Source organism: Lissotriton vulgaris, chromosome 7 (assembly GCF_964263255.1).
Source record: "Lissotriton vulgaris chromosome 7, aLisVul1.2, whole genome shotgun sequence".
In the NCBI taxonomy this organism is placed as follows: domain Eukaryota; kingdom Metazoa; phylum Chordata; class Amphibia; order Caudata; family Salamandridae; genus Lissotriton; species Lissotriton vulgaris.
In genome coordinates, this window is record NC_141695.1 from 134,873,532 (window position 1) to 134,898,871 (window position 25,340).

General features: G+C 47.9%; 1 protein-coding gene across 5 annotated transcripts in view; it reads right to left on the bottom strand.

Moving 5' to 3' along the window:
• Positions 1 to 25,340, bottom strand: part of LOC147701006 (phospholipase A2 inhibitor and Ly6/PLAUR domain-containing protein-like) — a 268,517-nt gene that overhangs the window by 72,544 nt on the left and 170,633 nt on the right. The window contains exon 1 of one of the 5 annotated variants that reach the window (XM_086929826.1): positions 11,106 to 11,235. The exons of 3 other annotated variants lie outside the window; for them this stretch is intronic. In XM_086929826.1, the coding sequence (XP_086785952.1) occupies positions 11,106 to 11,157 (52 nt within the window). In that variant the 5' untranslated portion in view covers positions 11,158 to 11,235. Of the gene's footprint in view, positions 1 to 8,525; positions 8,613 to 11,105; positions 11,236 to 25,340 lie in introns of those variants that run through there. One more of the 5 variants, XM_086929825.1, reaches the window with a different exon arrangement.

Genomic DNA, 25,340 nt, shown 5'->3' on the forward strand with positions numbered 1-25,340 from the left:
CTGTTTTATTTCTTTTTTTCAATTTTATCAAAATTATTTAAAACAATTATCTTATTTATCTTTTTTTTAAACGTTTTACAGAATCCTTTTTTTAATTATATAAGTGTAATTCATCAATTCATTGACATTTGTTACAATCCAAATACTTTATACAATGTAACCTCAGTTATCATCATCTCTGCAATCAAATCATGTATTTGTTTGTTCTAAAAAGTGCAAAGTGCAAAGTGTAAAGATACGACAAGATCAATTATACCCCTAACACACATTACAACTACCTCACATACATCACATTCATACAGTTTCACACGCTTACAAATTCTAAAACAATCTCTAAGTTTGCCGTGATGCCGTGTAAGGGGAGAATCGGCAGGAAGAATCCACTTAAGGAAGACCGCATCTCAGAGGAGCGATTGCCACAACTCAGTCAGCAAAACGAAGCCATATGTATGAAAGGAGACACATAAGAAGATTCGGAAGGTAGCCCCTGTCCACAAAACACTAAGACTGGACAGAAATCAAAATCTAAAAGATATACCAAACCTGCGCCCCTTTTTGCCGAAAAAACCGAAAATAAAAGCACAAGAAAAGGCCCATTCAAACGCTAAAGACAAGATACGCTGTGGGAGTCAACAAGAACGTACTGTAGTATTATCTAAGCCAGAAGGAAGAACCATATACAGGACACTTGCAGCGATATTAGTGGTGTTATATTGGGATCATTTGCATCGACCACCAATGTAAATGTGTGGTAAAGGCTTTGCACGGATTTGATCGGAAGATACCCTGCACACAAAGAAGAATGAAAGGATAAAACGATTTCTAAGCTGGTCCTGAGGAAGGTGGTCACATTCCACCGAAACGCGTAGACCTGGCGTTAGGAAACTTTTAAGATCTTTTGTTATTTCCAAACTTAGAGATTGTTTTAGAATTTGTAAGCGTGTGAAACTGTATGAATGTGATGTATGTGAGGTAGTTGTAATGTGTGTTAGGGGTATAATTGATCTTGTCGTATCTTTACACTTTGCACTTTGCACTTTTTAGAACAAACAAATACATGATTTGATTGCAGAGATGATGATAACTGAGGTTACATTGTATAAAGTATTTGGATTGTAACAAATGTCAATGAATTGATGAATTACACTTATATAATTAAAAAAAGGATTCTGTAAAACGTTTAAAAAAAAGATAAATAAGATAATTGTTTTAAATAATTTTGATAAAATTGAAAAAAAGAAATAAAACAGATTCAAATGAAAAATATGAGACTGTTATTCCTATACTAAATGTGAACTTTGATGGTTAAATTGTGAGAGCGAAGCCTGAAAAGAAATTATGATCTGACCATGGGGGAATTTTGATAAATTATAATTTAAGAATAACAACTGCACAAATTACTTGTAATTGTTCTAATTCAACCCTTATTCGACGCACCGTTTAGCCCCAAGCAACTGACCCTGACAAGTGACCAGTGGGTGAGTACATTTGGCAGCCAGGAACCAAATACCCTGATGAAAGTTTTGCTTTTGTTTTTATATTGTATGTGTTTTTACCCTTGCAATGGTTGGTTTTTTCTTTCTTTTTAAACAGCTGTATTTTTACGTTTTTTACTTTTACTCTTAGTCAATTAAAAAAGGCAGATTTGTGAAGGCCAGAGCTAATGGCTTTGCATTGCTTGTTTATGTAGCAGGCTCTGAGCACACAGTTGTCTCGTCTTCCAATAAGCGGTGGTGAAATTGGGACAGATGATAGGATATTTGTACCTCAAAGTATAATGTATGCCTGACTCCCTTTGAAGTTCAGCTCATTTTCTGTATTTGTGGGAATACATGTTGCTCCCCCAGGACCTGATGGTTGCACTCTAGGTGGCTGCGTAGTATTTCATTATCTTAGAACCAGTCTTGATGTTAATCATAGCTGTGAAGTAATAAGTGCTGTTGAATATGTCATCAAGCACACTTTTGTGGTTCTGGCAGAATTTGATATACACTATTGAAATTAACGATTCTTGCATACGTGGTAAAATTAATAAACCAATACTAAACCGAGTGCTTTGCACAAATGCAGCATACATTTGATGAAGCTCCAGGCAACATTAATGTGGCATTCTCAGTGTAGTGGCTCATGTCTATGTGTCATCAATTAATAATCACAGGGATGTGTATTTCGAAGAGCAAGGGGAATAGCAGCATCTGGGCCTTCCTAGTCCTATTTTCTGGGGGCTAGCCAATCCCCTAAAGAGAAATGTATATTGGAATGAAGCATTGACAGTTAGTCAACCCTCAGCAGTTCCTGGTTTCTAAATCAGTCAAGGACCTCACATCCTGAGCCACTTCCTGTTTCCTTATGCAACCGTGCTGGGCGTGGCCTGTGTCTACAGCTGCGGGCGTTTCAGTGTGTGGTTGTACCACATGTATGCAGATCAAAAGTCACTGCAAGTTGAAAACGCAGTTGTTGATGGATCCCAGCAGTGCATCAAGAGAGCCAAGGAGGCCTAAGGCCACGTCATGCACCACTTTAAGATGCCCACTAAGGCTTTGCACCATGGGTGTGCTCGATGCCTTCATATCTTATCACACAGATACTCACACTCCCTCCTGATCAGCTGTATGCCACTACAGTGAGGTCAGTAATAATGGCCTAGAGTTGCATCTAATCAAGTACACCACCTACCATGAGACAGATAATAAAGTAAAGCAAGACTCCAAAAACAAAGTTGGAGCTCAGAGATCAGGCAGTGCCCAGAAGTTGTATCTCACGTGATCTTGTACAGTGGCACTTGCCTGCTGTCAAGTTCATTGGAAACCCACTGCACCACTAGTCTGTAATAACAATACTAGATTTGTAATTGCCCTTTCTAGGAACAGAAACAATTTTACAAGGAGAAGCTGGACCGATTGAAGATGTCAGTAAATTGCACACTGTAAAGATTATGAAACTACCAACAACACTAGATGTAGTGAACTCAAAAGCAGGCACCCCCAAGTGAAGCAGGGTTGAGGTGTACAAGCCTGGCCTAGCTAGAGAGAGCTCCTGGGTACTGTAAGAATTAGCAGGAATACAGAGAGATTGATGGCACATTACTAGGCATGTTTACTTAAAGTTCATGCAAAACAGGGCAGCAAGAAAAGTTGCAGTGCTGCGTTGCGTAAATCGGAGAGCTGTACAGGACTATATCTACTGCGATATGACACTTTTCCGGTTTTTACCCACGTTACCACACATGAGGCTGCCTAGCACCAACGCAGCCACTCTTGCACCATGGTGCAAGGAAACCTGTGTTATAGACAAGATTGCTTTTGTGCACAAAGGTCTTCCTGCACAAACACAGTCCTAAAAGGCAGTTACCTCTTCCTATACGTGATGCAGAATGCAGCACCCACAGAACGAGATGAAACAATTCTCATTACACCATGGTGAGGATGAGGTACCGTTTTGGTTCAATACTAGTTTTACTGATTTCAGTAAATTTGGGATTGTGCCAAATTCCAAGGATAGATGCACCTGAACGCCTGTGCCTGTGAAGCAATTTTTGGCACCAACTCTGGTGATATACAGGGCAAGACCTGGCTGAATTCTGTCCCTCTCATAATGGATTCCTTAATTTAAGTTTTGAGGTCTCAAATTCTATTTTTTCAATAAATTATTTACTACATGTACTTTAGCTGTATTCAAATAAAGACATATTCACATATTTCGTAAGGGTTCACTTGATGCATAGGGCCCGATGTAGGTAAACGGGATTTTCCGATTTCAAAATACCGAGGCGGGCCGAATCGGTATTCTGAAATCGGAAAACGAGATGTAGGAAAAAAATACCGACTGAAAACCGATTCGGTCGGCATCGGTAATGAGATTCGGTACGTTCCGATTCAGCTCGGTCCGAATCGGAAATTACCGAATCGGCCAACAACGATTCGGAAAATACCGAATCGGCTACCACCGAATCGGATATTTCCGAATCGGCGAATACCGAATCGGTAAAAGCCGATTCGGTAAAAACCGAATCGGCAATCATAGACCCATGGCGAAAAAGCCCATAGGAATGCATTGCATGACCCGATTCGGCTTTTACCGAATCGGATAATACCGAATCGGATTTTACCGATTCGGATTTTACCGATTCGGTAAAAGCAGACTCGGCAATAGGCGATTCAGCCAATGAGGTGGCTCCCCCTCCCCCACCCAAACAGGGAGTGGCAACCCTGGCAGGTGCAGCCAATTAAGAAGTTTCTAGAAGTTTCTGGAAAGCCTGCCTGAGCCCAACACACAGTTAGCAGCAGTGGGAGAAGGAGGTTGCAGACTGAGCAGGAGCAAGAGAATATGGCAGATCAGGCAGGAAGCCAGAAGTCCTCCCAAAAGAGGAAGCCCAAATTCACCACCACAGAACTACAGGTGCTGGTTGAGGAGGTGGTGAGGGTGCACCGGCAGCTCTTTGGCAAGCTGTCCCTCAACGTGCCAGACAGCACCAAGAGGCGATTGTGGGCAGACATCGCCCAGAAGGTCAATGCTGCTGGAGTCACCCCCAGGTCCATTGAGGAACTTAAGAAAAGGTTCTATGACCTCCGCAGCCTCACCAAGAGGAAGCTGGCCGACCTCCAAAGGCAGGCTGGACTCACCGGAGGAGGCAAGAACCCGGCGCCACCCCTCACCGAGCTGGAGGAAATTGTCTCCAGCACCATCGAGAGGGAGAGCATTGTAGGGATCGGGACCCTGGACAGCACTGCGATGGCCACAGCTACAGGTAAGAAGCATGCGCATCATGACACACCCTACCAGACACCTCCCCATTAGACACAATGCATAGGCAAACACCAGCACTGTACTGTCACCAACATACAAGAGACAAGCATCATGGTACATGTAGTCAGCAGAAGTTAGCCAAATATGTCAGTGCAGAATCACAAGACAGGAAACAGTGTGACACGGTGTAAGGAGATGCAAGGACATGTGGAATGCCATAATTGTACTGACTGTAATACATCGGCACTCAGTTTACAAATGCTTCTTTGTACCTAGGGGCACCATCAGGCGGCACCACTGTGGCAGCAGAGGGAGCTTCGACATCACATACTGCAGTGGCAGGGCCGAGCACCAGCCAGCCTGGCCAGGAGGAGGAGGAAGAGGATGAGGAAGGAGACACCCCAGGGCTTGGAATGGAGGGAGTCCTGGTGATTGATTTCCAGGCAGTGCACTCCCCAGTACTGCCCAGCTCACCCCCCTTGCAATTTTCACCATACAACTCCCCAACAAGGCAGACCATTCCGCCGACAACAGCTCCTGCCACAACCGTGGCCTTGCCACCCGTCCTACCTGTCCTGGGAGCAGGGGCTCCGGGACCGGCCAGCACCACACCACCACCAGTGGCACCCCAGCCCACTCAGCAGGCCGGAGGCAGCAGTGCCAGACGCCGTGCCACCACCACCACCACCACCACCACCACTGCTGCACCAGCACGGGAGGGCAGTGTGTTCCTGGGCCTGGAGGGCCAGATGGTCAAAATCCAGCGCCAACAGGCCAGATCCACCATGGCCTGCCAACGCCAGCTCCTGCAGCACAACCTGCAGATGGGGGAGTTGGTGAAGGGGTTCCAGGCTGTTGTGGACAGCAACAAGGAGGTGGCAGCAGGGTTGGGCAGGCTGACCACTGCCATCACCCACTCCTCTGCCAGGCAGGAGGAGCATGAGGTTGCGCGCAGGAGGGATGCCCGGGTGCTCAACCGGGCCATGGCCCGCCTTGCAGCGGCGACCGCCCAGCTGTGCATTCGAAGCGCAAATCAGGAGTCGGTGCAGAGTCAGCAAACGGCTGAGCTGACCAGGGGGATGGCCAGGATCACCACGGCCATGGAGGCCATGTTAATTTCAAACGCCGCCTCCAATCCTGCCCTGGACCTGGGTGATGCTGGAGACAGCAGCAGCCGCAGCAGCCCGGCCAGCGCTGCATCAGAGCCAAGGAGGAGCACCAGGCGATCCGCTGATGCTGCAGGCCATTCGGAGGGGGCCGGGGGACACCCCAGTGGGTCTGGAAAGCGGGCCAAAAAATAGGCTGGCAAGGGGGGATGATCATACCAGGACCCTGGACTTTATTTGTTTTGACAGACTCCATTTTTTGATGCACTTCAGTGGTGTAACTGTGGTGCATCACTATTAAAAATTTTATTTTCCAAGCAACATTTAGCTGTCTTTGCATCTGTACTCAGTCAGAAATAGTTCTCAGTGATCTCCTCACGTCTGTATCTGCCATCACATGGCGTACACACCCCAGCTGGCTGTGTCAGTGGCACAGCTTCGTCGTCGTCATAGTCCTCGTAGTCAGACAACTCCACCTCAGTGCCCTTCTTGACCGCAAGGTTGTGTAACATTGCACATACAGCTATGATCTTGCAGCAGGTGATGGGGGTATACTGCCTTGCACCTCCACTCTTGTGCAGGCATCTGAATCTACTTTTCCAGATGCCAAAGGTCCGTTCAACAACATTCCTGGTGCGTATGTGGGCCCGGTTATACCTCCTTTGGCTGGGTGTGGAGGGGTTGAGGTAGGGGGTGAGTATGAATGAGCGGAGGGCATATGCACTGTCGCCTGGAAGAGAAAGGGGTCACATTAGACACATGCATACATGTATTACACCTACCTACTATGTGTTATGGGGGTCTGATGATGTGGCTCACCTAGGAGGTATCCTTCTCCAAAATCGCCAGCCATCAGCCGTGCATATATGCCGCTCTGTTGGAATATATAGGAGTCATGGGTACTCCCTGGAAATTTTGCTACCAGGTCTGTGATGGTGCACTTGGCATTGCAGATCACCTGCACGTTGATGGTGTGTGTCGATTTCCGATTGCGGTATATGTATTCGGTGTCCGCTGGTGGGCAAATCGGAATATGCGTGCCATCTATGCAACCGATGACTTGGGGAAAGTGTGCCATCTGGTAGAAGTCCGCTTTGGTTTGTAGCAGTTCTGCGTGGGTTGCAGGGAATGAGATGTATTGGTCCATCCTGTCTATCATGGCGTCAAGGAATATGTGGAAGAACCTTGACAGGCTGCTCTGGCTCACCCCTCCTGCTGCTGCTACTCCACTTTGATAGCTGCCAGACGCTACCAGGTGTAGGCTGCATAGCACCTGGACGTGCGCAGGGATGGCGTGTGCCCTTGGGGTGTGGTGGTCCAAGTATGGCTTAAGGTCCCTGATGAGCTCAAGTATGGTGTCAGAGTCCAGCCTGTATCTCTGTAGGATCTCAGCCTCAGTGAGCATGAACAGGGTTATCCTCTGTCTGTAGACCTGTTCATTTCTTAGCCATTCCCTCTGTCCTTCCTGCTGTAGCCGTAGCCGCCTCGCAATGACATAGAAAGCTGCCATCCTGCAAGTTGCAATGCATTTTGGGACTGTTTATATGGGTTGGAGTTGGTTACCACCTGATTGCAATCCATGGTAAATACCGAGTGAATTCTACCGATTTTGAGCCGATTTCGGTGTTTCTGTGCCTCCCTACATCTCCCCAACTGTCGGAATCGGGGTATTTCCCGATCGGAGATTCATACGAATCGGCATGTTTTCCGATTCGGATCATGTCCGAATCGGTATTTTTTCCGATTCGGTACATGGACCGAATCGGTGATTTCCCGAATCGGTGTCACTAACGAATCGGTAGTGGGACCGAATCGGTGATTTTCCGATTCGGTGTCACTAACGAATCGGTAGTGGGACCGAATCGGTGATTTTCCGATTCGGTGTCACTAACGAATCGGTAGTGGGACCGAAATCGGTGATTTTCCGATTCGGTGTCACTAACGAATCGGTAGTGGGACCGAATCGGTGATTTTCCGAATCGGTGTCACTAACGAATCGGTACATGGACCGATTCGGTCTTTGTAACCGAATCGGTGTTTTTCCGATTCGTTACATATCCGATTTTCGGTATGTACGTATCGGATTCTTTCACGTTCGGTACACATTCCGATTCGGTTTTCTATCCGATTCGTTCTGTTTTTGGTTCCCTACATCTCGATGGCTGTTTACCGATCGGTAAGGGCCAAAAATCGGTATTTTCGGCCGATACCGATCGGTAAAGCACTACCTACATCGGTCCCATAATGTACAATTTAAACTTACATATTCATACACCATGCTATGGCATATTAACCTTCTGTAAACATAAAGGATTGTGCAACGATAACATTTGACATTTAGGGTGTCAAAAAAGCCTCTTTGTAAAGGTGTTGCAGGTCTACTGGTTTTGTTTTTCTCGAGGAGATCATTCAGGGCCTCATTTATGGGTTTATTGACGTAGGGCAGCCCTGCAGGCCTTGCTGCTGCACTTTCCTATGTGAGACAACTTCCTGCACAAAAACAATCACAAGAAGCTATTTTCTCATTCTATGCGTGCAGCAATTTAATTACCAGCCCACTTGGGTATTTTATCAGTTTAAAAGAAAGGGCACTGAATTCAAACTGAACTCACATGGAGTACATTTTCACAGGTATTGAACTACGGGTTCCAGCATGCTTTAATGATGACTCACCTGAGAGGCCCACGTGGGCAGTACAAATGCATGCACTCCATGGCCCCCCAGCAAGCATGTCAGTTTGAACAGTGCCATCCTCTGATGAAGGAGCCTCCAGGCTCTGAAAAGCGTCAGGTTTTTACATCTTTGGAGCTGAAAAACCGGTTTTTGAATAAAGGCTTTGTTTAAGCACTCAACTACGATGGGCATACTTGCTTCAGGGCGAATTTTTGTGAATATACGTATATATGTATATATATATATATATATATATATATATTTACTGCAAAACCCACAGGTTTCAGGGACATTATAGTTAGTCTGACATTTCACTTGTACAAAACCAGAGAAGTTCGGCAATTATAGCAGTGTTTGCTATGGCAATGCGGGGGGGGGGTACCTTCCCATCATGATTGAAGCCCCAGGGAGTCAGTGGTCCCCAAGGCCGTGGGTCCCCAACTGACCCCTACCCTTAATTTAAAAGTGCCCCAGGAGGTAGTGGTCCCCGGTGCCCACCCTACACTTTATTATGTCAAAATAAACCCCAGCAAGGTTGCGGTCCCGGGTGCAGTGAGGGGTGTGCCTTTTGGATCTTTTTTTAAAAGCCCCTGGGGGGTGGTCTGCGGGGATGCCGGGGCCTGAACGGCCCGCATATTTTAACAAGATTGCCCTGGTACCTGGTCACCCTGGGGCTCATTAAAATTAACCATGTGCAAATCCCATAGCAAAAAACTATGCATAAAATGTTTTTTTGGCCACGCTATAGAGAGAGAGAGAGAGGGAGAGACAACTTCAGCCCGGAGAGCAGAGACGATATAGGTTACAGAAACAGAGAGACTCATCTTCATCCTTGAGTGCAACTGCGGCCAGCAGAGCCGATAAGATTCAGAGAGAGAGTGTCATTTTTAGCCTCTACAAAACTATAGAAATTCCCCCATTATAGTTAGTTCAGCTATCTATAACGTGCGCGCCGCAATGCACTGCTGATGATGTCACATATTACATCACTCATGACATGGTCATTGACATCACTTATGACATCGCAAATGACATCACTGAGACTGGAGCCTTTAAGCCCCCCCACCCATTCCTTTTGAAAGCCCCGGGGGTGCGATCCCCGGGGCTGGGGGGCTATGAGCCCCGCACATTTTCTGATGAAGCGCCGGAGGGTGGCGGTCCCTGGGGCTGGGGGGCCCATTTGAGCCCCCCACCCAAATTCTTTCATTGCCCCCTGGATTTGGCCCCTCAGGAGCTAATTACCAATGAAGCGTGACAGGATTCCCGCACCCTGCACGGATCTTGCAGTTTAAAAAAAGAATGTTTTGCCTTGGGGGTCCTTGTGGGACCCCCAGTTTCTACTCTGCCGACTTTTTTACGTTTTGCATGTTTTTTCTTCTGTTTTATTATGCCTCGGTTCTCCCGAGGCACAAGAGGGCTGTCAACCCTTCCTGGTTTAGCATACAGCTCGTGCTCGGCAGGATGCACACATAGATATGTATGTGATTTTACTTTTGATTTTCTCAGGAACTACTGAACGGATTTACACAATTTAACCAAAAGGCACGACTCTGAACCAAGAGGTACCTTTTTGCCAAATTTGGTGTAATTCCTTTCAGCAGTTCGGGCTGTAGCTGCGACTAAAGGTTCCAATGGAAAATTTGATGGGGGAAGAAACGTTTTGGGACCCCACTTTTTTCTCGGCCTCCGCTTGACGAATCACCCTGAGACTTTTAGGATAAGAGCCGACCAGAGCTGGCCGAAATTTTTGAAAATTTCACGAAGATTTGTCAATCGGTGCGAAAGTTATTTGGAAAAGAATGTTGCAGAATTCCTATGGAAAATAGGTACTAACCGGTCGCCAGTAGGTTTTATATATATATAAATATATATAAATATATATATATACGTTCTTGTTAGAAATTAGCATTTAAAAAACCTTAGAAATTCACTGAAAAAAACAGATTTCAGGGACGTTTAAAGTAAGAAATTAGCATTTAAAAAACCTTTGAAATTCACTTAAAAAACCATAGGTTGAAGGGACAGAATAGTTAGTTGGACATTTCACTCATACAAAACCAGAGAAAATTGGATGTTATAGTTAGTAGAGCTAACTATAACTCACGGGCCCACAATGCACTGCTGATGACGTCACATATTACATCACTCATGACATGCTCAGTGACATCACTGATTACATCACTGATGACATCTCAAATGACACAACTGATGGCCTCACATTCAGTCGGCAGAGCAGATAGGATACAAGTTATGTAGAGAGAGAGAGGGTGTCATCTTCAGCCTGTAGAGAAGATAGGATACAGGTTATAGAGCAAGATAGAGAGAGACTCATCTTCAGCCTGTGCAGCAGAGGGGGTGCACGTGATAGGGAGAAGATGCCTCACCTTCAATCGGCAGCGCAGAGAGGATACAAGACATAGAGAGAGAGAGAGAAAGAGTCATCTTAAGCCTGTAGAGAAGAGAGGATACAGGTGAGAGAGAGAGAGAGAGAGAGAGAGAGAGAGAGAGAGAGAGAGAGAGAGAGAGAGATTCAGCCTGTAGAGAAGACAGGGTGCACATGATAGGGAGAAGATGCCTCACCTTTAGCCAGCAGCCCAGACAGGACACAGGTGACAGCTAGAATGACCCTCATGTTACAGGAGAACAGGTGGAACTGAGTGCGTCTGGGTTTTGATAATCTGGTACCTAGAGTGTGGCGAGGGCCCTTGGGGTGGAAGTCATAGATATGAAGTAAGGCAAGGCAGCCTTACTTTGTACTAGGGAGGCATTCCATGGCCATTGCAGTGGGTTTTCCCATGCAAAACTTATGGATTTTGACGCTTCCCGAGATTTACAATACCATGTAAACCTGGGGATGCGCAAAAACCTTATGCCTCTCCAGGGGAGGTGCAACGAGGAGAAATTACATTATTCATTCTTGTTTTTTTCATTTTCCATGTGTGCTGCATTCTGCAGCACACAAAAAATGCCTCAGAGGATTGATTTTATGCAGAAATGTCCCCCCATCCTGCACAATAACAATCCTGCCAACAAGACAGGCCCCCTTGCACCATGGTGTGAAGGTGCCTGCGTAGGTACTATTCTGCTGAAATGGCACCTGCGCAGGGGGATGGAAAAAATACACCATATTGGAGAAATATGGTGCATTTCTACCCTTGCATTTTGTTGTTGGGCAGCACTGCAAGTTGACTTGCTGCGCTGCTCAATGCCAAAGCCCCATAAATGAGGCCCAAGAGTTTAAGTAGCCATTGAATTATGTGGTTTCATAAATGTGATCTACGGTTTGTGTTGCTCTTGCACCACATTGCGAAGTGCAAGAGCGATGCAAACCAGCTCATATGTGGGCCCCTTAATGAGAGTCTCCTTTCTTAAATCTGAAGTCAGGCAGAATCCCTGGATAATGGTTCAGCAGTAGGTCCTACAGAGACAGCTGTACTGTCTTAACCCGCTGTGACACCCTGTACCGGGTGTGCCTGTCTGTCAGCCTCTGCAACATCTGGCAGCCCATCATTGGCCCACTCATCAGCACTGCAGTGTATTAAGGTGGATTCACGAAGAACAACACAGCCTGGTAAAGTGCCCATATGTTCAATCACAGGCTTACTCACCTGTCCTGTGGAGAAACAAGGAGGTTACTGGATCTGTTGCTATTCTTGTGGTCAAACAGGAAGGCAGTACCAGAACTTGAGACAGGTACCCATTGTGATTGCAGATTCTAGTGGGGGAAGACAGGGAGGGTATGCATCCTACTCTGGAACTAGCGCACCACTCACAGGTTAGTGTGTTCCATCAGTGGCATGCATCAACGCAAACATTCACAGGCACCTAGGGGTATATTTACGAGGAAACGGCACAGTGCAGCAAGTCACCTTGCTGTGCTGCATCATAGGCCAGGAATGCGCCATATTTAATTGAATACAATACATTCCTGTCCTTTCCCATGCACTGATGCACAATGTGCTGTTGAGTGCAACACAATCACCTTTGCACCATGGTGCAAGGGTGCCTGCATTGCATGCAGGATTGTATTTGTGAAAGAAGGGAGAGCTACCTGCACAAAAACAATCCTAGGAGGCATATTCCTATTTGTTATGTTATGTTATAGGGTGTTTTGTATAGCACTCAGATACTCCAAAGAGTGCCCTGGCGCTTCGAACTCAATGCAGACCAAGAACAGGTGATAGATGCCAAACCCTACTGAACAAAAAGCCAATACTTAAGATCTTTTCTAAAGGCTAACAGGTTGACAGTCTTTCTCAGAGAGACCGGTAAGGCATTCGGGTCACATTGAAAGTGGAAGTGACGAGGAGAAATAGAAATATTGCTCCTTGTTACACCTCCCCTAGGAAGGTATATATGTTTGGCGCATTCCCAGGCTTACTAGTTCTTGAAAATGTTGAGGCTGCATCAAAAATGATTGGTGTTGTGTTCGAACACCCACACAATGCCCAAGGAATGCCTTCACAGGTCAGAGTAAGGCAGCGCCACGCTTTGCACTGCGTTGTCTTACTCCATATTTATGGAACCACACAGTGGCCTTGCCTGCCTTCATAAACCTGACTTAAAGTTTGCTTCGCTCTTGCTCCACGTTGTGTGGAGCAAGAGCGGTGCAAACCAGCTTGCAAATAGACCCCTAGTGGTTATCTTTCAAGAGATGAATTGGCAGTGACAAAAAGGTACAAAGGTACAAAAAATGTACTATGCTTAATAAAAAACATTGCATACGCGTGTCATTTTGTGAATTCATTTACATAAATGAAGTAGGATATTGAAAAAAGGAAAGAAGGATACAGCAGTCAAAAATGCCAGCTGCTTGAGGGCGTCTTTGTGCTTTTGAGATTTGATTCAGAGCTGTGGTGTCATAAAATGCATTGCGGACCCGTTTGCAACCAGTTCTCGGGAGAGAGATTGTCACTTATTAATTACTAGTGCTGTTCTTAGCTGTTGGCTCTTGAACAGAAATCGTGATGAGGATGCAGCTTCCAGGCTGCTGAGAATTGACTGTAGCCTTAAGTGGTGTGGGAAATTAACTGTGCGAAGTTTGCTGTGCAAAGTGGTCCTGATTAGGTTTGTGGCTGACTTTACAATTAGTGGGTGATTGTTTGGTTTACAGGTTTTGTCTGCATTGTGTTGTTTGTTGGGTAAAAGTGCAATGTGCATATTTCATAGTGTGGTGACATTCACATAATTTGAAAGTTTGTAGCAGCCTGACTGCTCCATATTAGGAGGGTAAGCAGTGGGTGTTAATATTGTAATTGTCCCAGTTGTTGCTTCATTGTGAGGTGACAATTGGACTAGTCTCCTTTCTGCTATGTTGATGAATCGTGTCGAGCAGTAGTTCAGTTGATGGCAGTTGGGTTGAATCAGCCGGCTGATTAGCCATAAACCGGTCCCAGGATGCTTGTTTCCAGTCCAGGGAGGACATGGCTTGGCAGTTCGGGCTGGACTGTTCCCATGAGGCACAGGGTCAGACTGATTTGCATATAGACATGTCTGAACTGGGATGGCGGAGCGAGCTCCAGTATGATGATGGATTAAACCAAGATCAGTTGACTGGTGGTGAGTGCTTGTAATGTTCAACACTCCATCCATCATCCCCTTTGGTTTTGCTCTGTACAGGATCTAAGGTCAGTTGTGCTAATTTAGTGGCTTCATGACCAGTGTTGTTGTGGTGCCTTTCCGCTAAAAGGCCTCTATCTGGGGTTTGTAGGAGCCTTTGCTGTCTAATAAGACTCCAAGATATTTATACTCAGTTACTTGTTCTAGGCGGTATGCATCCAGGTGCCAGTGTAGGTTTTTCTTTTTGGTATAATTTCTTGCATTGTTTTCATTTTTGTCATGTTGATATCAAAAGCATTCACTTGCAGAGAAGTCTTGGGTAATGTCCGGTAGATGCTGTAATCCGATTGACGTTCTGCTTATTAAAACCAGGACATCCACGTAGAGGAGGTTGGAAAGAGTCAGTGCGTATGATATGCATTTGTCCAGTGTCGCTGGAAGGTCAGCCATAAAGAGGTTAAACTGGGTGGGTACTAAGACATACCCTTGTTTTTGTCCTTTGGTGGGGTTAATACACATCAAAAGGTGCATCCTGGCTCCCAGCATGATTTTGACCCAGGTGTCCTTGTGTAGTAAGTTCAGCGGGTTTAAGATGGCTGGTGAAATGTCCCATCTTTTCAGCTTCTGCCATAGCCTTGGACGATAAATGTAATCGAATGCTGAGCTGTAGTCAATGAAGCACAGAAATAGAGATTGCTTTGCTTCTTTAACTGCGTCAATCAGTAGTACTGGGCCATGATGTTAGTGGTGGTCCCTGTTTTGTTAAAACTTAGGCTGCAGCGTCAACATTATCGGCGCCATCTTGCCCCCTTTTCGAGCCCATTCGTGCGCGTAAGCGGCAGCCATTTTGAGTACCATGGCCTCTCTGCCCATCGCTGATAGCCAGCGCATCTCTCTCTCTCTCTCTCCTGACCTCGCAAGCATCCCCCGCACGCTGACAGCCCCGGCTCTCACATGCCTCGGGTCATAAACCCCTCTTCAGCGCAGCTCTGCCTCGGAACCCCATCCTGTTCCCAGCGCAACACCTCCCTTCATTCCTTTCATGGTCCCGGGTCCTTTGATAAAACCCCCTTTCCTGTGTGCCTGTTTGTCTTACTCGTTCCCAGGCCACCACCTGGCCCTGCGGATACTGTTTATTGCCCCCCTGTACAGTAGGAAGCTTCCCCCATCAAAGGATCCTCGAGTTGATCAAAGCCCCCACCCTATGAGATCCGATCAACCTCATACATTCCGTGAATCGGCGGAATGTCCAGCTGCGCGATAATCATCACCTGTTGTGACCGGGGTGGGGACTCCAACTGTAAATGTGTGTGGGAACGGGACTGAAGGGGGGATTCAGAGGATGTCTTTCCGTACATCAAAGTATTGACAGAGATGTGTTTCACACAATAAAGCAATAAACTTGTGTATAAGAGGCCAGGCCTCAGAGATGCAGTTAGAGCACCTCGAGAAGATACCATGTTGTCTGATTTGATGTGTTCTGCTCCGTCGGAATAAAACTTCTGTTTCCTGCCTTCCAGTCTTCAGCGCCTGCCTCTTTGTTTGGTAACTTGAGTGGGTATAGAGGCGGTTAACGCCGGGCAACTCTGAAAAAGGTCATCGGCCCTACCTTTTTCCACAATTGGCGCCCCATGTGGGGCCCATCAGCGATTCGTGGATCCAGTGGGAGAGGTCCTGACGACAGAGTGAACGACTGCAACAATCGGGAGAGCTCCTGTCCGATAGACCCTCGTCTGACAGCCGATCATCCGAACTTCACTGGTTCTGAACAGACCTCTCTCGAGTGATCTACATTCCTGACTGGGAACAATCAGGAGTGCCGCGAGGATCACGAAAAATAGAGGACGATCGGGCGCTGGATTCGGAAGACAAGAAACTGTCCATGCGGTCCGGGTAAGGTCGTGTAAACACGACGAATTGCGAAATGATTGTTTGATTGTTTGGAAAATACTAGTATTACTCTTTTGTTGATTTGTTTGGAGATTCACTGTCTGCAAACGGAGAAACAACAGGTTCTCTCTTTGCAGGTAGTGAAAGGGTAGGTAACGCAGACTTTTGTCCCCGTTGTAATCCGTCGTGCCTATCTTCCTCCCCCACTGATTGATTGTTTGGCCCGAACTGTTGTTCGCGGATTGTTCTCTAGAGATTCTCTGTCTGCAAACAGGGAAGAACAGGTTCTCTCTTTGCAGGTAGTGAAAGGGTAGGTAACGCAGACTTTTGTCCCCGTTGTAACCCGTCGTGCCTACTTATTCTCCCCATTGATTGTTTGATTGACGGAACATTGACTGTTCAATATTGGTTCTTTTTGAGGTATTCACCGCCTCTAAACAACGAAGAATAGAAATATTCTGTCTAGTCTTTGCACGCAGTGATAAGATAGGTAGTGCAGACTTTTGTCCCCGTTGTAATCCGTCATGCCTGTCTTCTCCCCACTGATTGGTAGCCTGTTTAGCCCGGACCGCTTATTAGAGATGAACCATCCGGCTCCACTGGAAGGCACCCCTAATAAGGACATGTTCATGAAGCATGGATTGATCGCTATAGCTTATAGCAAGCTGTGGCATAAATATATGAAAAAGGATCGAGAAAGTCAGTGGCCACTGATAGGGTCCTTCGATGAGGATAAAATAAGCGCGCTAGAAACAGCCCTTGGTAAACACAAGACAACGCCCACTATGCTTGATAGTCTCGGCATGTGGCGCAAAGAAACCGAACTGCGTAAAAAGAGAAATGAGAGTAGGTTGGGAAAAGAGCTGCGAAAGGCAGCCCACCTAGCTGCTAAGAAACTAGAAGAAGAGATTAAGGAAAGAGAGGAAGCCAAACATAAACTAGAGGTAGAAACATCAAGCCAGTGTCCGGTTAGAACGCCCTCTACGCTCTATCCTGAATTGCCCTTGAAACAGCGAGCCAACAATGATCTGTTGTTAGGTCCTCCGATCATCTACATGCCCCCTCCATATGCCCCTTCCCAACCCTTAGCACAGCACCCACCACCCCCAAGCACAGACGAGAGTAGTACCAGAGCTTCGGCCCCCGTGGCCTCTGTGCCGGCCGAACCCCTTGTATTAGATACAGCACAAGCGAAAGTGTTAGATGACCCAGAGACCTGGAAGGCAGATTCCATAAGAACGAACAGATTAAGCAAGGATGAGCGAGCAAGGATTGAGAAGGTAGTGAGAACATTGGTAGAAAGAAAGGAAAGTGAAGAGCACGTCACGGACATGTTCAACACGTATACAGGGAGCCACAGACGACATTTTGCCGTACGACTGTGTTACCACGTCTTGAATGCATACGAGGACCGATATCGAGACAAAGGTCCCGAGAGCCTAACGACTCTGTACAGGAAGGTCGATATCGGGGATGAGGGCGAGTGTGATGTGACGGACCTCCTTACGCGTACGCTTGAGGTTTTCCGCCACCTCACTGAACAGGAATCGGAAGCTAGACCCACGACACCTGTAGCAACCGAACCCCAAACTGAGCGAGCTAGCGCCATGATGCCAATAAGAGAGGCTGCCCCTTACTGGGTTCCTCCACGAGGTCTAGGAACTCACGATGACGTCAACCACAAAGATGCAAGAGGGAGGGTAGTGTACAACTGGGTCTACCAGCCATGGGATCGGCAAGATATTCTGACGTTCCGGAAATCTCTGCCTGATTTACGTAAAAACCCCACTGCCTTCTATACTGAATTAGGTACAGCCCTAGGTTCAACGATTTTGACCCTGGCTGACATCGACTTGTTTTTCGGGTTATGTCTGCCAGCTGATGTGTGGAAGCAAATCCGGAAAGTCGACCACCTTGAGCTGTTTGGACATACCTGGTCACAACTCGATGGCATAGATAGGCAACGAGAACCTGGACAGAAGCCTTTGAAATCCATTTTAGACCTCCCAGATAAAATCGTACAGAAACTGAAAACCCTGATTCCAGAAAAGAAAGTGGACTGGTCGATAGTAACGGCTTGCCGTCAGAAACCCCAGGAGGACGTATCAGACTACTTCTCCCGGTTTGAAACGGTGTTCTCCGATTACAGCGGCCAAGACATGACCACTGCAACCGGACAACATCTGTTTGTCCAGAATTATGTTAAGGGTTTGTCACCGGAGGTCTCCCAGAAACTACAGGCCAGCGAGAGTAGTTGGGCGGCCTCCAAACCTGCGGCTATCCTTCAGATGGCCCAATATTACGAACACCAGAAAAATGAAAATGACAGGGCAACAGAGAAAAAGAAGAAAGACTTAAAAGAAAGGGTGATGATTGCACAATTGCAAGGGGTGACTATAGGACGAGAGCAATACAAAGGAAACTATCAGACGAATGTCCCTAAGAACGCACCTCCTAAAGACCGCACCTTGACACCCCACATTGGACGTACAGACATTAGAGAGGATCAGTGCGCCTTCTGTAAAGGATTCGGCCATTGGAAATCCCAGTGCCCGGTTCTTTTGGAGATGAACAGAAATAGGGACCCCAAGGACGTAGCGTGTGGACCAAGAAATAGAGGACAGCAATGGGGGCCCACAAATGACATGACTAACGATAGATCAAACAGACCGAATACATTTGACCAACCCAGACAGAATCAGTACCAACAGTCTGACTGTGACGATGCCCACAACTTCGCATAGGACTGCCAAGGGCAAGGGAGGGATCCAGTCGAGCTCTATGTGGACCAGCAAGGCCCTTATGTCACTGCTAAGGTGCTGGGTACAAAGTCTCCATTTCTGGTAGACACTGGCGCAACACGTAGTGCGTTATCTAAATGACTGATTCCAAGGGCACCCTTGTCTGGCTCACTTGTGACATCGATAGGTTTCGATGGAACGCCCTCCACTAACGCTTTGTCCACTCCGATCCCCTTCGACTTAGAAAACAATACCACTGACACAACGTTTTTGCTTTCCTCCAATACTCCTGACGCCATTATGGGACTTGACTTACTGAAGCACTTCCGAGCGACCATTAGATGTTCCCAAGACGGAGTTCGAGTTTTCCTGTACGACAACCCCATTCTGCTTAGACATTGCCCTTCCCGACGCATGTTGTCTATCAATGACGCTGACAGGTCCCTGCTTGACACTCTGCCTCAGTATCTGTGGGCCAAGACATATTCGGACGTAGGGCGCATGATGATTGACCCAGTGCACATTACTGTCCGACCAGACGCAATACTCCCAAAACTTCCACAATATCGGATATCGCACGAGGGCGAGAAGGCATTGGTAAAGATTATTCAGTCACTGATAGACGCAGGAGTGGTAGAGGAAGTGGTTAGCAACGTTTGCAACAGTCCTATCTTGCCCATCATCAAGAAACAAGGAGAGGGGGATGAGAAAGCATACCGCTTCATCATTGACCTTCGAGAGATCAACAAAGTGGTTGTACCCCAGTACCCCGTGGTCTCAGACATCACCACTATCCTGACTTTGATTCCTTCTACTGCCACCACCTTCACTGTCATTGACCTCAAAAACGCATTTTTCTCTATCCCCATCCACCCAGACAGCCGATATCTCTTCGGCTTCAGTCTAAAGGCCCGCTCATATAGGTTCTGCCGAGCACCCCAAGGCTATATAGAAAGCCCCAGTATCTACAGTCAGGCCCTCAAGAGACAGCTGGATCAGGTCCAGTTACCCGATGGAGTGGTGTTAGTACAATACGTCGATGACATCCTTTTGGCGGCCGACACCACTCCACTAGCAGTCACAGCCACCATTCAACTCCTGCACTTCCTTGCGGAAAATGGCCACAAGGTCTCCAAAAAGAAGTTGCAATTCTGCCAACCCCAGGTCACTTACTTAGGCCACCTCCTGTCCAAAGACGGAAGGAAACTTACTCCCGACCGGATCCAAACCATTCTTGACACCCCTGTCCCTAAGACTCAGAAACAGTTCCGCTCCCTACTAGGCCTCACCTCCTTCTGCCGACAGTGGTTACCAAACTTCAGCCTCATTGTGAAACCGCTGCTTTCTCTGCTAGCTAAAGATGTCCCTTTCCCCCTCCCTTGGACCACTGAATGCCAATCCTCCTTCACGGAACTACGAGATGCCCTTTGTTCGGCCCCTGTCCTAGGTACCCCCGATTACACAAAGCCCTTCTCCCTCTACACTCACGAAAGGGAGGGGTGCGCTTTATCTGTCCTGACCCGGTCCATTGGCCCAAAGCAAAGACCGTGCGCTTACTTCTCTGCCACTCTTGACCCTGTAGCCAGAGCCTTGCCTGCCTGCCTTCGAGCTGTAGCTGCCGCTGCTATCTCTATCCAACAGAGTGAGGGGATCGTGCTCTCGAATTCCCTCACAGTACTAGTACCCCATGCAGTTGACACCCTCCTGAACCAAACCAAGACGCAACACCTGACGAGTGCACGACTGACTGGATACGAACTGACTCTGCTTGCACCCCATATCACCCTGAAAAGATGCACCACACTGAACCCGGCAACTTTGTTACCCCTACCAGAGAACGATCCCAATGTGCCCCCTGTACACGACTGTGTGACCCTCACGGACGAACAGACTAGAAGTAGGGTTGACCTCAGAGACACAGCTTTTCCTGACCCTGACGGAGAGCTGTGGGTGGACGGCTCTTGCATCAAACTCCCCGATGGCACCACTTCAGCTGCCTATGCAGTCACCACGGCTCGAACTGTAGTCGAGACAGCCCGCATCACACAACGATCTGCTCAGGCAGCGGAACTGATTGCCCTAACACGAGCATGCATCCTAGCAGCAGGAACCACAGCGAACATTTACACCGACAGCCAGTATGCCTTCGGGGTGGTTCACCATTTTGGGCTCCTTTGGAAGGAAAGGGGATTCTTGACCTCGCACGGCACCCCTATCTTACATGGAGATTTAGTCTCCGCCTTGATCGAAGCTGTCCTTCTCCTCAAAAGACTTGCGGTCATCAAATGCCAGGCACACAAGAAAGTGACAGACATTATTGGACAGGGAAATGCACTAGCCGACCTCACTGCTCGAACGACAGCTGAAAATAGGACGACAACGCGCATGTACGTGACCAGGTCACAAGCAGAGAAATGGACCGACGCTGGGGACACTATTAGGGACATTCAAATGGCTAGCACACAACGCAAATTGACTGAATGGGCACGGGTGGGATTAAAAGACGATGAAGGCTGCTGGCGGACAAAAAACACAAACAAATGGTGCTACCTGACTCATACCTGATTCCCATACTGACTATGGCACACTCCCCTGCTCACATAGGATCAGCCCCCATGATTGAACTTGTCTCCAGAGTTTGGCACAACGATAAAATCACAGACTCCACCAAACGTCTGGTCCAACAATGCCTGATATGCCTGCAACATAACCCTGGGAAAGGAACTGTGGTCCCCCGGGGAGGGTTTGGGGTTCCCAATCACCCATTTGAAGTCCTACAGATGGACTACATCCAACTAGACAGATACCAAGGCCTGAAATATGCGCTTGTAGTGGTGTGTGCATTTAGCAAGTGGGTGGAAGCATACCCAACCCGTGATAACACTGCTATGGCCACTGCAAAGGTACTGTTAAAAGAATTCTTCCCTCGCTACGGCCTTTGTCGAATTTTATGGAACGACAATGGCCCCCACTTCATAGCCGAAGTCATCCAGCTCATCTTAAAGGGGCTGGGTATCAAGCAAAAGTTCCACGCAGTCTTCCACCCCCAGTCTGCTGGACTTGTCGAGCGACACAATGCCACACTAAAGCTAAAACTAGCCAAGATAGTGGCTACCACAGGACTGAAATGGCCAAACGCTCTCCCACTGGCATTGCTATCAATGCGTTCCACCCCCACCAAACACCACTTGACACCTTACGAGGTCGTTTTCGGCCGACCCATGAGCGTCTGGTCTGCACCAAAACCGACCTCCATTCATGACGTCCCGGACGTCCTAATGTCTGATTATTTGTATAAGTTGACTGAAACTCTGTCTGTCATTCATCAGCAGGTGCAGCAGGCCATCCCCGATGCTTCCAGGGGTCCGGGCCACGACATCCAACCGGGGGCCTATGTGTTAGTCCGGAATTTTCAACGGGCGAAGAGTTTGGAACCCCGGTGGACGGGCCCCTGGCAAGTACTGATCACCACCCGGACGGCGCTTCGAGTGGAGGGAATACAGCACTGGCTGCACGCGCACCACTGCAAGAAGGTCTCCTCGACCCTGGCCACAACAGAAAACATCGACATCCCGGAAGAGCTCCTGAACAAGGATCGACCATCACTGAACTGCTATCCTGATACCGAGGCACTTGAACTTGCAAAATTCTCTGATCCCACTGTGCCATCCATGGAAGGGTATTTACTGCGTCAAAAGGAGGGAGCTTCGGCTAAGTAGACCACGGACTAAGTTAAATCTCAGAACGGTGACCTAAACACCACCAAGGGATACCCGGAGAGAAGCTAAACGAAGTCTGTGGTTCTGCCCGCTACCGAGCACCTTGAAGATGATGTAAGCGCCAGATAAGAAGATGATGGAAGCGCCAAATAGGAAGATGATGGAAGCAACTGGAAATACCCACTACAGGAACCCAAAGACTGACAATATGCACAAATCAAAGACAATCGCCTTCTTCATTGTCTTCCTCTTTTGCCTCCTCCTCATGACTTCCTTCTGGATCTTGGAGGAAAGCACACCTGCTCATCAGATATTGCTAACCACTGCGCAGCCTACTACCATGAAGGAACATTATTTGATCTCTCTCTCTCCTCAACTCAGAGAAAGGTGAAAGGAGTTCTGGAACAACTCCTTTGTGCAGCTACTGCACCAGCACAATCTCGCCACCAATGCCACCAACTGCTGGATCTGTGGGTTGCTACCCCACGCCACTGGACATTCGATACCTTTCATCCCTTCACCCTTCTCAATTCACGGCTCCTGCCTTGCTTGGCTAATCCTCCTGCAAGAAAGCTATAAGGACAATGCCACCTCCAGCAAAACCATGACGCATTTCTTTCATGAGGTCTGGCGAAACAAAACAAAGACACATTTCTGCCCGCAGACCTCCAACGACTCTATCCACATGGACATCCCTGCTAAAGAACGAATTGAGATGCAGGTGTTCAACAATCCAACCAGACCCACCTTCTCCTACCTACGGAAACGAACGGCTGCCACTCTGACTGTGGCTCTATCTGTCATCAACGTCACGGGCCACATGTGCATAGAAGGGCTTGGGACACAGCTGGTAGGCCGCAGTGCATGCCGTTTCACCAGAACTTTGGACTCTACCGATCCACCTTCCTTTGTATCCTCTCCAAACATGTACTTCGTTTGCGGTACAAAGGCTTACACCTGGCTCCCCAAAGGCTGGGGGGGCACTTGTTTCATCTCCTTCATCCTTCCTCCGACCTATGTGGCCCCAGCAAATCACCATAGACAAAAGCGAGCCAAGGACATTGAACAAGCAGACTCAACAGGAGCACAGTTCCTCGACGCTATGAAGGGACTTGTTCCACTCTGGGGCCCGATGGCAAACAGCCGTGCCATCCGACATCTGACTCAGGCAGTCGAGACAACAATGAACATCACAGCTGGTATCCTTGCTAACAACACAGCAGAGCTTCAAGCGGTCCGCCTGGTGGCTCTCCAGAACCGCCTTGTTCTAGATGTGGTTCTTGCGGACCGTGGTGGAGCATGCCGCATTATTGGGTCCAGCTGCTGTACATATATACCGGACAATTCACCCTCAGTGTACAAGGCCATCGAACACCTCCACAGACTCTCTTCAGAAGTCCACTAGGAGCAGGAAGAATGGTCGCTTGGTGGATGGTTCTGGAGTACTGTTAAGAACTGGGGCTGGAGATTGTTTACCATTATCCTGATTCCTGTAGTTGTAATATGTGGATTATGCTTAGGAATTCAATGCCTGCCGCCTCTGTGTTCATTATGTACGAATTGTATTTGCCCTAAGACTGTGGACTTTGGAAATGAACGCATGGGAGCATTATATGATGCCGAGGTTAGGAATTTAATGAAGATCGACATTGAGTAGACAAGTTGGCTAGATATGTTGAAAAGGGAGGACTGTTAAAACTTAGGCTGCAGCGTCAACATTATCGGCGCCATCTTGCCCCCTTTTCGAGCCCATTCGTGCGCGTAAGCGGCAGCCATTTTGAGTACCATGGCCTCTCTGCCCATCGCTGATAGCCAGCGCGTCTCTCTCTCTCTCTCTCCTGACCTCGCAAGCATCCCCCGCACGCTGACAGCCCCCGCTCTCACATGCCTCGGGTCATAAACCCCTCTTCAGCGCAGCTCTGCCTCGGAACCCCATCCTGTTCCCAGCGCAACACCTCCCTTCATTCCTTTCATGGTCTTTAGGATCTTTGGGATCCTTGGGGACCAACTACCCCCCCTGTTACCTCCAATAAGTACCACACAAGAGCATTGGTAAGTTCATATAGCAGGCCAGGCCCTCTTTGCCCACCACTCTGAAAATGCACTGCCTGGTGCAAACTTGGATGAGGATTCAAGTCCCGTTCACTGCTGGGGGTCTTGAGGAGCCAACTCGCCTACCTGTTACCTCCAGTAAGCCCCAGATAGTAGGATTGCTGAGGGGTGGACACAGGCCACACTCTTTTTTGGCACCACTCTGCAAACGCACCTCCTGGTAGGCTCTTAGTTGGGAGATGAAGTGCCCTTGCCTCCTGAGAGTCCCTGGGGGCCAACTAGCCCTCTTCTTATCTCCAGTAAGCCCCACACTGCTAGATTGCTTAGAGTAGTCTGAGGCCACACCCCTTTTTACACCAAAATGCAAATGGGCCTCCTGGTGCACTGCTGCTCGGGAGATGAATTCCACTTTTGTCCTGAGGTCCTCAGGACACAAGAAGACCTCATCGCCCCACGAGCAGTGCGCCAAGAGGCTCATTTGCAGTGTGATGTAAAAAAAGGGCATGGCCTCAGACCACTTCCCAGCAATCACACGGTATCGGCATCCTGAGGTACCTGATGAGCTAGTTGGCCCCAAAGGATCCTAAAGATTCTAGGGAACCTAATGCCCCCAACCAAGAACATGCCAGGAGGCGCGTTTGCAGAGTAGTGCAGGGACAGGATGGGGCCTCCATTGAGATGCTGGATTTTTTTTTTTTGTTAGAAGGGGGGCTTTGTTGCCCGCCTTTCCACAATATTCTGTGGGCCCCGGGGACCCCATTCCACAGGGGCAGCGACATTTATCTTTTTTTAAACTTGATGGGCCCCCCCTCCAAGGCCAATTTAGGCCCCGGGACCCCATCCCCAAGGGTTAA